The 12,163-nt window shown below is 39.6% G+C and overlaps 1 protein-coding gene and 1 long non-coding RNA gene across 8 annotated transcripts in view; one reads left to right on the top strand and one right to left on the bottom strand.

The window, feature by feature from the left end:
* Otud7b (OTU deubiquitinase 7B) overlaps positions 1 to 12,163 on the bottom strand; it is a 56,649-nt gene that overhangs the window by 7,578 nt on the left and 36,908 nt on the right. For 3 of the 7 annotated variants that reach the window (XM_020155762.2, XM_020155761.2, XM_020155763.2), the window contains exons 3-10: positions 11,332 to 11,520; positions 10,140 to 10,367; positions 8,578 to 8,679; positions 7,467 to 7,594; positions 3,750 to 3,862; positions 1,866 to 1,993; positions 1,407 to 1,556; positions 744 to 858 (exon numbers count right to left, since the gene is read on the bottom strand). In XM_020155762.2, the coding sequence (XP_020011351.1) occupies positions 744 to 858; positions 1,407 to 1,556; positions 1,866 to 1,993; positions 3,750 to 3,862; positions 7,467 to 7,594; positions 8,578 to 8,679; positions 10,140 to 10,367; positions 11,332 to 11,520 (1,153 nt within the window). Of the gene's footprint in view, positions 1 to 743; positions 859 to 1,406; positions 1,557 to 1,865; positions 1,994 to 3,749; positions 3,863 to 7,466; positions 7,595 to 8,577; positions 8,680 to 10,139; positions 10,368 to 11,331; positions 11,521 to 12,163 lie in introns of those variants that run through there. The other 4 variants (XM_074048223.1, XM_074048222.1, XM_074048224.1 and 1 more) reach the window with 2 other exon arrangements.
* LOC141413926 (uncharacterized) lies at positions 1,958 to 6,551 on the top strand. The gene is made up of 3 exons (XR_012438949.1): positions 1,958 to 2,090; positions 2,189 to 2,250; positions 5,849 to 6,551. It is a non-coding gene; the product is annotated as an uncharacterized lncRNA (long non-coding RNA).

Below are 12,163 nucleotides of genomic sequence, written 5' to 3'. Positions count from 1 at the left end.
ATTAAAACAGTGTTTGTATAGGGCTAAGCACTGTGACTGGAAAACAAAAATACTAAGCAGTAGCCACTATTATTGTTGTTGTAAATATCATCTAGGAGGAGATTTTGATAATTGAAAACTTATTTTTTAAAAAGCCACAAACACTAGATGTTAAAATCAAACCCTCTCAGCCAGCTCCCAAAGTTGCAGAGGTCAAAAGAAGGAAGCTATGGGTAAGAGGTAAGGGATGAACTTTTACATTCATATACTCTCCATAGGGAAGCTGTGGAAGGCAAGAGGAGTTAGTAAACAGCCTACAGGGAAGAAGGATGGGAGATACAGAGGTTAGAGGGGAAGGATTTTTCTTGCTGTCTAAATTCCAGAAAGGACAAAACTGAGAGCAAACTATTTTGGTAAACTATTTAAAACTCCTCTCACATAGGCTGGGATTAAAAGTATGATTTTAATATACAGATTTTCTGATCACTGTATTGGGGCTCCTGAGGTATGTCCATGTAGGAACACTCTTCCTACTCTAAGAAAAAGATGAGATTCTAGTATATCTTTCAGAGGGAGACAAAGCAGTTACAAGATCTAAGTGTCTTAGTGCCCAACCTGTCTTCTACCTCTCCATCTTCCCAAAGGAAACTGAGTTAGGACGTAACTGTCTTGATTCTAAGTCAAGAAAATCTCTCAGGACATGGCCGCTCTGAGTGGAAGAGATCTCGGTTACGAAGTAGATGGAAAGGCTAGGTTGGTCTCACCTGGCCAATCGGACATTGTCATTGTCATCTTTGCCCCACTCCCAGGCCTTTCCTGGGTCCACAGCAAAGTGCAAGGGCAGCAGCTTATGCTCTGAATCTGTAAGAGGAATCACAGCTAAGGGGGAAAAAACATGCTGTCAAGAAGTCTCCTTGAGGAGGTAAGAAGGCAACTAAACACAAATTGACTTCACTAGACTCATACACAGGTCTCTAACTAGTCACTTCGCAATTCTTAAATTTGAATTACTCCTGAAATAAATATCCAGTAGGCTAGTTCTCCCTACTACCCAGTATAAGATTTAAGTCACTAATCTCCACAACTCCCCACCAGTCAGTCAACTAATCCTCATGATGTTCTTGCCAATTATGTGTATTCAGGGAATTTAGTCTTTTAAGACAAAGACAAATGCAGCAAGGCATCACTTAGAAGGTACTATGACCTTAATATATAAGCCCTTTACTCCAGAACAGGAAATATAGGCTATGTTTCTCTCCAAATCATTTTTTTCTTTAAATTTGAAAATTCTGATATATCATATAACAATAAAACATGCAATGTCTGAACTTCTTTCCTCCTCCATTTGCTCTCATTTTCACTTATCCAAGTGATAGTAAAAATAATGCATACCAAAAAGCAGTAAAGACAGACACTGAATTTAGCACCTTGTTCCTTGGCATTCTCCCTCTGCTCCATGGACACAAGTGCAGAAAAGTGGGCCTGATCATAGGCAAGCACCAGAGGGGATCGGTGACATTGGCTAGCTGGAACCTCCAAGGGCAGATAGATTCCCCCAAAGGGAATAGGGGCAAATGCTGCAGAAAACCATAGAGATTATTATTATTAAACCTATGTCTTGCCTAGTGGACAATCTTTCCACCCCATTCTACCAACTGAATTCCCCCTTTTATTCCAACTTGTTTCATAATTCGTTCCTAAGAACCTTGTCAACCCCAACTTCTTTACTCCAAATCTCTTGAGAATTTTACATTGTTCTAATTTATACCTTTTCCTTTTCCACCAGCATCTATATCCTCTTTCCTGTCCTCTTCCCAGTGTAAAGCCCAAGGATCTGCAAATAGGGTGGTGCTTGAGGTGGAGTGAGGACTGACTGGCTGACTTACCTTCCCCACCGGAGTCCCTCAGCATAGTGTCTGCCACAACGACTATGGGCCTCCTAAGCACATGAGCAAGGACAAAGACATGGAACTCTTCTAGGCTTTCATACACAGGCTCCTCTGAACTCTCCACCCTATAGTTGCAAGAGAGGAGAGAGTGAAAGAGGCACAGCAGAAGGGAGAGGGAAGAAAACAAAACAAGAGAGCTCCGAAGACCAGTCCTAAAAAGAGGTAAAAGAAGACTATTCCTGGTTTTCCTGTCGTAAACCTGCCTCTGACACAGCAGATTATTTTATGCCACCATGGTTGTTTCTACTTCCATTTCACAGATGGGGAAATCCAAGACAAGATTTGAAGGCTCTAAGTTTGAAGTAGTGTTAGGAATCTGCAGGTAAACCTCTTTCTTAATATTTATCCTGCTCAACAACCTCTCCCAATTCTCTTTATCCAGTACCCCAATAAACAACTGCATAGCCTCATCTTACCTGACCTACAATTACCCACATATTATACTCATGATGTTTTGCAGAAGAAAAACCCTAAATACCTCTTTCTATGTTCCCTTACTTAAAGAACAGCCTCACCATCTACCTAGTAGCTTAATCAGAAATTTGTGAAATATTTACTGTTTTTCATTCTTGTAACTTCAACTAATCATCTGACTTAGTCAATTCCATCTCTATGTGCCTCCCATATCTGTCTCCTCTGGCCTATCCCACTCTACCACCATGTTCATACCCCTGGCTCTCTTGCCTGGATTATTACTACAGCTGCCTCCAGTCTCACCCCTCTTCCGCCTCATCATCTGCTCAAGTGTGAAATCTGTTTAAATATACAGATTTGCTCTTCTCAAACTTAAAATTCATTGGCACCACCACAAAACAATGTTATCCACTACTTGTTACAAACTCAAATTGCCGGGCTTTACCTCATTCAAAATCAATTAGATATTCTTGATGTAGAGTTTCAGAAATTCTCATTTCAAATAATTCTCCCAGATTATTCTTATGCATAGTTATAATTTTTAACTTCCTATTATGGAACATTTCAAAATTTTAAACATATTCAACACTAGAGAGAATATTAGGGGATAGGGTACAGCTCAGTGGTAGAGCATGTGCTTAGCATGCTCAAGATCCTGGATTCAATTCCTAGCACCAAGAAAAAAAAGAAAAAAGAATATTACCCTAAACTTTCATGTGTCCATTACTCCGTTTTCATTTCACCTATGCCTCAATCAATTTCCTTATTCCTTCCTACAGCCACTCTGCTGGATTATTTTGAAGTGAAATCATGAATATTATTTCATTCATTCATATATATGTCTATGTCCAAAAACCAAAAGAACTCCTTTTTAAAAAACTACAATACATCCTTAAAATTACACTTAAAAATTCAACAATAATCAAAACATGTGGACACTGTTCATATTCCCCAGTTCTCTTATAAGTGCCCACATACATTCCAATTGACTGACATGTTTTATTAGTGCCGCTGGCCCATAGCTTCTCTGTCCCTTTTTATTTTCCTTGCAATTTACTGAAGATACTGAGTTATTTGTCCTATAATTTCCTGAAGTCTACATGGGATACAATTCTAATCCCTTAACATGGTACAAGAGAAATAACACCATGGCATGCAAGGATATAGATTGTCCAGCTTCATCCATCATTTTGCACCATACACTCTATATTCTGGCAATACTGAATGGCCAGTACTTCCTAAGATATACTGTTTGATCATATACTTGTGTGCCCTTACCATGGCTCCTTTCTTTCCTTCTAACATTCTCTTAACACAGAGCTCTTCAGACACTGGATTGTGAGAGATCTCACAGACCAGAAGTTTCCATAAAGATTATTTCCTGTTTTCCAACTTAGCCATACTTACCCACCACCATTGGCTCCATTGGTGCCTAGATGCATTCGGGGTTCACTTGACGCAAGCTTAATCAGTTCATTCCATTCCTTCTGCCATTCGTCCTCTGTGTATACCAACCCTGACTGTGAAAGATATTATACAATAATGAAAGGGGACATTAAGTAATTAGAGTCTAGGTTCTTTAGAATCTTTTTTCTTCTTTGCAATGCTGGGGCTTGAACTCAGGGCCTGGTGTTTGCTAGGCAGGCACTTTACCACTTGTCCTGCTCCACCAGCAGACACTAGGTTCTAAGAGGCAATGCCCATTCCAACTCACTCACTGTTTACCTCATTCTCTATTCTTTTACCACTTGGTTTACACATGTACTACCAAAGTCAAGTATCTTGTTCCCTTTAATAGTCAAGATCCATAAAAGAATAGTCTATGATCTTTCTCATACTTTTTTGTCTACTCTTTTCTGACTCACCACAGTCTGGCTTCTGTTTCTCCCTTCCATCCGCCTGGCCAACCCCCACATACCACCTGACTCTAACAAAGGACAGTGACCTTCAAATTGCCAAATTCAGTGGTCTTTTTGATTCTCATCTTTCTTAGCCTTCATGTGGTATGTTTTCCTGGGGTTTTGTTTTTGTTTTTGTTTTTTTGCAGTACTAGGATTTGAACTCAGGGCCTTCACCTTGAGCCACTCCACCAGCTCTTTTTTTTTTTGTGAAGGGGTTTTTGAGATAGGGTCTCAAGAACTATTTGCCCTGGCTGGCTCTGAACCATGATCTTCCTGATCTCTGCCTCCCAAGTAGCTGGGATTACAGGCATGAGCCACCAGCACTCAGCTAAATGAAAACTATTTTTAACTTGTAAAATGCTCTCACAGACTTATTTCAATTAAAAATAAAAAAGAGCAATGCACAGGAGGGACTCTGTTCACTCTGACATACATATCCAGGCAGATCTGACTCCCTCTCCCCTTTACCTATTTCTGATTCCTGTTTTAATACACACAGCCACTAGGTGGCAGACACTTCTAGCCTTATCATTTAAGAAAACAGGTTTTACCATCAATTTCAACACAAAATAAAGAGGCCCAGAAGATCAGATTTAATTTAGTTTGGATTTGGGACTAGGAAGCTGACTAAAAGATATCCCCAGTCCATCACCTCCTCTTCCTATTCCTACTCCCAAGGTGCAGTATAATGCCATCAAAGTCAAAACTAAGACAATTATGTAGCCCACATTTCCAGTATGGAATTTTCACTGTGCTGAGCAAAAGGAGTAAAGTGATTGCTCCATTGTTAGCCACTATTCTCTATGCACATATTTCTGATGGAGAAAAGGGTGGCTCAACTCAGGATAAAACTTGCGTATTTCTGGTCTCCTGGCTAAATACCATCATCATCTAACCCAATCTTTATAATAGTAACTATAATAGATTTAAAACTGGAATTGAGTTCACCTATTCTGACTGTTGCTACCATTTCCACTTAATAGCTGACATGCTCCCATTTGGTCTCTTCCTTTCCCTGGAGTGGTCAAATCTAAGGCTCAGGTATGTTCTAACTCAGCAGTGAAGAAGGTAAAGCTGACTACAGATTTGCTTTGGGTTCTAAATCTAGGTTAGCTCTAGCTTGAGCAAAAGATGCTTTCCAAAAGGTCCAGCCCAGCTTTTGGTGGTAACAAAAAATGACAATTTTGTAGTCTTGCCCCTCTGGATTTATTTCTGGGGCAAATTGGCTAATCAAGAATAGGACTCTGATCTTAATATCACCCTACTTTTTTTTCCTGGTAAGACTGGGGTTTAAACTCAGGGCTTCAGCACTTGTAAAGTAGACAACTCTACTGCTTGAGCCACACTGCCAGTCCATTTTGCTCTGGTTATTTGGAGATGGGGGGTCTCAGGAACTATTTGCTCTGGCTAGTCTTGAACCTCAATCCCAATCTCAGCCTCCCAAGCAGCTAGGATTATAGGCGTGAGCCACTGGCACCTAGCCACACCCTACTTTTAATAACTGGATTGTTTTTAAGAAAGAAAACATAACACATTCTTAATTGTTTAGGATATAAAATTCTAAATAACTAAAACAAAAATTTCTTATTTCTCTATTATTTCCAGTTATAATGAAACAATAAAAGGAGGAAAGAAAGAAGACAGAAAAGAGAATGTTTCTAAAGAGATATTCCCATACCCAATGCCCGATGTGCCCAGTTAAAAACATGGAAACCAGGCATGATGGCACATGCCTGTAACCTAGCACTCAGAAGGCAGAAGCAGGAGGATTGTAGATTCAAAGCCACCCTGGGATACATATAAAGGTCAAGGCCAGCCTTCGCAACGTCGTGAGGCCCTGTCTCAAAACAACAACAATATATGGCAAAAAAAAAAAAAAAAAAACCCAAGATGTATATGAAAAGCAGAGGATACAAACATGGGAGACAGGGAGAAAACCAGGGGAAAAAGGAAATAGGGAGGACTGTTATCTTATGTAAATGCATTACGTATGTCATTATGAAAGGGGTCAGCCAACTTGTTCTGTAAAGAGCCAGGCAGTAAATATTTTACACTCTGCAGGCCTATGTTGCTACTCTAATCTGCTGTTAGAAGAGAAAGCAGCTATAAACATAAACATACCCAAAATGGTGAGGCTGTGTGTCAATAAAACTTTTTTTTTAAACCGAAACTAAGAAAACAATCAGTTTGCCCAATTCCTGTGGTTTGGTTGTTTGTTTGCTTGCTTGCTTGATTGTTTGCTTGTTTGCTTGGCAGTACTGGGGTTTGAACTCAGGACCTCACTCTTCCTAAGCAAGTGCTCTACCACTTGAGCCAATCCATCAACCATTTTTTTGTGTTGGATATATTTTTGAGATAGGGTCTCAACTTTTGCCCTAGCTGGTCTCAAACTGTGATCTTCCTGATCTCTGCCTCCCAAGTAGCTAGGATTATAGGCATGAGCCACCAGTGTCTGGCTGCCCAACTCCTGTTATGGTAATGAAACATAATCCATTGATACTTTTTTTTTTTTTTTGCAGTACTGGGACTTGAACTCAGGCCCTACACCTTAAGCCACTCCACCAGCCCTTTTTTTGTGATGGGTTTTTTTTTTTTTTTTTCAAGATAGGGTCTCATGAACTATTTGCCTGGGCTGGCTTCAAACTGAGATCCACCTGATCTCTCCCTCCTGAGTAGCAACGATTACACGTATAAGCCACTGGCACCCGGCCTCATCACTACTTTTGTGTATAAAAGTGTCCTCAATATTTGCCAAATTCCTGAGTAGTAATAATATTCAAACACAATTTAACAGGTATGCTTTTTAAAATTTTAATCAAACTGAAACTAAATATATAAAAAAGAAATATTGTATACATCTAAAAAATTCAAGTATTTACATTTCTATAAGAATTGAAAATGTAACTCCTTAAAAATTAATCTAGCCTTTTTATAAGGAAAAAACAAAATAAAAAAATCCTATAGAATTGTCATATCACATATTGCAAAACACTGCCACTAAAGGCTGTTAAGCACCTATCATCATGTGATGGGCATAATGTTAGATACCTCCTCTGTGGGTTCTGGCTTCCCCACACCAGTTCTCATGACTGCAATCTCCTATGACTACACGGGAAATAAAATTGATCTTAAGTATTAGGAGATACTCCCTTGTGGTTAGCACTGGGTAACTCTGGCAACTAGGTAACTGAGAAACAAGATGCTCCCACCCAAGCTCTCCCACCTCTTTATTCTGCTGTGTTTGCTGCCACCTCCAGCGCCTTTTCAATGCTTCCTTCTCAACTCCCTTCTCCATCAGAGCATATAAAGCTTTCCTCAGCATCAAGTCCCGATCATGGAAACCCCACATCCCTGTGCAAGAAAACACAGCATAAGACATCTTTCCTTGACTCAACTCCATTTGTTTTGTTTCGTTTTATTTTGTTTAATGATACTAGGGATCAAACCAGGGTCTCCCACAAACCAGGCAAGTGCTCTACCAGTAAGTTACATCTCCAGCCCCTCAATTAGGATACACAGACTCTGGAATAAAGAAAATCAGGCTAACGCTAGGTTCAGAGAAACTCTGACTGTGATTTAGGGGAGAAGTGTTAAATCAAGAAGGACGTTTCTATTCTGGAGGCTCAGAGACTGAAAACTTTAAAGCAGGAGATGTAACATATTCTACAACCTCCTGACAGGAAGCTCTCATTCATGAAGCAAGTCTAACAAACTAAAATACAAAGTAGCAGCAGATAAGAATGCTCTGGCACACAGCAATAAGCATTAAAGCTTAAAAAGGATGCTGAAGACATGGTTCAAGTGGTAGAGCACCTGCCTAGCAAGCCTGAGGCCCTGAGTTCAAACCCCAGTACTTCCCCCTGGCCCACCCCAAAAAAAAAAAGCTTGAGGGATGGTTGGAAAATGAGGACCTTTTTTTAGCTAAGAGCAAATATATTGTTGTAAATAGGCTTCATAATTTAAAGTAAATAAGTCGAAAAGGACAGCTGAAAACATATTTGTTTTATGTACACCAAGCAAATTAACTATTAAGTAGAATTTTACACACACACCTAGACAGCTGTATAATGCTTGCTTACTGATGCTCACTACTCATGGCAATCAGCTCACAGAGTGGAGGATAAGCTAAACCCTGTGTTCTCACTAAAGAAGACTGAAAAAAAAATAAAAAATAGGCTATCTCTCATTTTTTCCTGTGTCAATATACACACACACACACACACACACCTTGCTGTCTGCCTAGGATCAAGTTGGTTGGATCAAGTCCTACACATAAGATTTGATTCAATTGCTTCCTTTCTACAAAGGAATGGAGGGCCATTTTCAAGACTCACCAAGAGAAGCTGCGTGCAGGAGGCAGTTCCCATCTCCAGTAGTTGCCAAAGGAAGCAGCCTCTGACAGGTGGGATCCACACTAACCCACCAATTCAAACGCCCTGCAGAAACATAAAGATGAAAGAAAAGGAGAGGAGCAAATTAGCTTCCTCCAGGAAGACTATCCAGAATAAAACCATCACCTTATTACTTTTTTTTTCTTCTGTTTTTTTTGTTTGTGGTTTTTTTGGTAGTAATGGCGTTTGAACTCAGGGCTTTGTGCTTGCTGGGCAAGCACTTGAGCCAAGACTCCAGTGCCCCCCAACCCCCACCTTTTTTTAGACAAGGTCTTACTATATGGTTTGGAGGTGCTACTGGCATCTAGTAGAAGAGACCAAGAATGTTTCCAAATATAATATAATGCACAAGGCAATTTGTACATCAAAGTATTCTGCAGACTCAGATGTCAACACTGCCCCAGTTAAAACTGTCTTAGCTACTTGGACTGGCCCTGATTCCTTCACTCTGGTCAGACCAGTAAATACCGTAGCAACAAAGTTTGGTATAAATCCAGCATCAGTAAAACAAAACAATTCAAAGCATGTATCTGTATCATCTACATCTATGACAATATTCAGCATCTGTGTAGTATATAGTATTCTGACTTTAAAGTCAGAAGCAGTAAGATAAAGTACATAAAACACCCAAGAGAATGGGTCTCAGTTCTGTAAAGTAACCCCACAATTGCTAGCCCATTTATTTACAGGAGGCAAATAGTTTATGAATAATGCTAAAACTTTTCTTGAACTACTAAAAAGTCTGCAGAAAGAAAAAATGGCTGGTGGAGTGGCTCAAGCGGTAACAGTGCCTGCTTAGCCAGCATGATGCCCTAAATTCAAACCCCAGTACCGCCAAAAAAAAAAAAAAAGCAGAAAGGAAAGCTGACCGGTAATTTCACTAGTACAGATAACTTAATTTAAAATAAATTATAAACAGATGCATATGACTAATATAGATGGGTATGAAATGAAAAACAAAAGTTCTCTTTTCCAGCTCCTATCTCCAATCTTTCTCCAATGGGAGGTTTTTAGTACCTGAACTTTTCTCAGAATTCCCAACTACCTCATCGTAATGTATTAACTAATTTTAACAATAATTTAAAGCAAACACAATTGTGGAGATAAATAAATTTGAGAGGAAAGATTTACATAAACAGATGCCACTCTTAGTGCATCACTGACAGCACTGGTCCTCTCTGTTTGCAAGGGTGCTCCAGAACCAATTATAATTAGTTGTGGGTTTTTTCATATATTGATTTTCAAGTATTTATTCCTAGGCCTTTTGTACACATATATGGTTTCCATTCTATCAAACAGGAAATTTCAAGAATAAAGAACCTAACTTGTACCCTTCTCTAACTTCAAAAAGCACTCAGTACATAGTTATCTGACTGACTCCTGTTTCTGACTGGAATCAGATCACATATTTAGACAGGAAGCTACTGATACAGCCCAATTTACCATGTGGCTGACTATAGGTGCAGAGCAGAAGGAAGAACACTGGAGAAGAAATGTTCACTGACCTGCCTGTTCCAAGGCAACCAGCATGGACTGCTCAATGAGGTCTCTCTCTATGAAGCTGCGGAAGTCTTCGTTATACATGGTGAGATCTGGAAGCTGGAAGGCACAGATGGGCATTTCCAGGGGGTGCTCACTGCTCCCCCCACCCCCACCATTGGAGGAGACATGGGACCGGGCCAGGGAAACAATGCTGGAGCTCGCGTGGGAGATACCCCTAGACAGGCGTTTTTCTGCAATGAGAAATGGAGTCACCTTAGAATATACACAACCCACTCAAGAGAACTCTCCACTGATATGGTGATGGTTACCTCTTAATAGAGATTCTAGTCAATGAAAAACAGTCTAACTGGCTACTGAACTTCATGACTCTTTCTCAAGTCAAGTACAATTGGTGAAATATAGAAAGGCGCTTACTTTAGCATGAAATATATATATTCCTCTTTCTGCCCTTGTTTGGAATTTTCCTGACCTTCCTCTTCCTACAACTTTTGTTGTTTTTCCAACATGAAAGGGACCCATCCATTTAGCAACCTGGTCACTTTTTTGGTGGGAGGAAGAGGAAATAATGGAAATTGGGTTTCATTAGGCTAGATGTAGTCAAATAATCTGATAATCTTCAGAGTCTTGGAGAATGTAGAAAGGATTTCCATTACAGAAAAGAAAATTAGTGGCATAAATAGGAACTTTCTTCCTTCTATCAATAACATCTATTTATATTATTTACTATAACTTTTCTTGATCTCATTATTTATCAGAAATTTATAGAGGCAGTCAATTCTTAACATGCTACAGAGGAAAACAGTATATCAAATAAATTAATTTGTTTTAAATATGTCACTTGAAATTCCCTAGCTGATATTCCACTGTAAGCAGAATTTGCTCAGTGTAATATTACAGTTTATTTGTATGGCTTGAGTTATATAGTCATTGTCACAAGGGGCAAGAGCTCAAATATTGGGAAACCATTCTCAGCTCAGAGATGATGCACAAAATAAGAGTTGTCTTAAATTATTTTTATAATGATGTTATTTTTAAATATTTTTTAAATATTAAAAAGTACCATCTGGGATTGGTGAAGAAAAAGGAAAGGAATGAAAACATCTCCAAAGTAGCACTCAAGACTTTCAGACTTCATTTAGTGGTCCTCTCCCTTCCTACTCTATATAAAGAAACATCCTTCAGGTAACCCAATACCTTGAATGATGTCATCCTGCCGCTGTAAGATGGGCCGGGGAGGGCGTGTGGACTCTCTATCAGAACACCCTTTTTCAGGAGTCTTGGAGCCACTATTCCCTCCACTAAAAGGTGGGGATAGGTTCCCAGCATGCACTTGACGAAGCTGTTCAAAATCACTGAGGGCAGCACTCACATCCCAATTCTTTCCTGACAGAAGACAAAGCAAAAAGTAAATTATGGGGCTGGTGGTGTGCTCCAGTGGTAGCGCAAGTGTTCAAACCCAGTACTGCCAAAAAAAAGCAAATTATAGATAAATTGAGGGAAGAAGACAGAAGACACAGGAAGACCACTGACCAGCCATCAAAAGTAGTAAGCAAGCCAGGCACGTAAAAGTTCACTCCTACAATCCTAGCTACTCAGGAGGCAGAGATCAGGAGATTGAAATTCAAGGCCAGCCCAGGCAAATAGCTCAAGAGACCCTATCTCAAAAATATCCAACACAAAACAGGGCTGATGGAGTGGCTCAAGTGATAGAGTGCCTACCTAGAAGGGTGAGGCCCTGAGTTCAAACCCCATAACTGCCAAAAAAAAGTAGTAAGCTTATACTAACATTCATTCAATCATTCTTTCCTTATCCTGCTTTAATTTTCTTCCTAACACTTCAATCTGAAATATCAGTTTTATTAATGTCTATTTTCTACCTCCTAAGTATAGTAACTTTGTTGCTCTGAACTCAAAGGTACCTTAGAGATCTAGTTAACTAAAACTAAACTAAACTAACTTACAGATAAAGGAAACAAACCTTAGAGAGTGTCTTGCTCAAAGTCATAGATAGTCTGCACCAGGGCCC

This window comes from Castor canadensis, chromosome 11, assembly GCF_047511655.1.
Source record: "Castor canadensis chromosome 11, mCasCan1.hap1v2, whole genome shotgun sequence".
Lineage (NCBI taxonomy): Eukaryota > Metazoa > Chordata > Mammalia > Rodentia > Castoridae > Castor > Castor canadensis.
The sequence above is the reverse complement of the archived record's forward strand: the minus strand, read 5'-3'. Positions and strand labels throughout refer to the sequence as shown.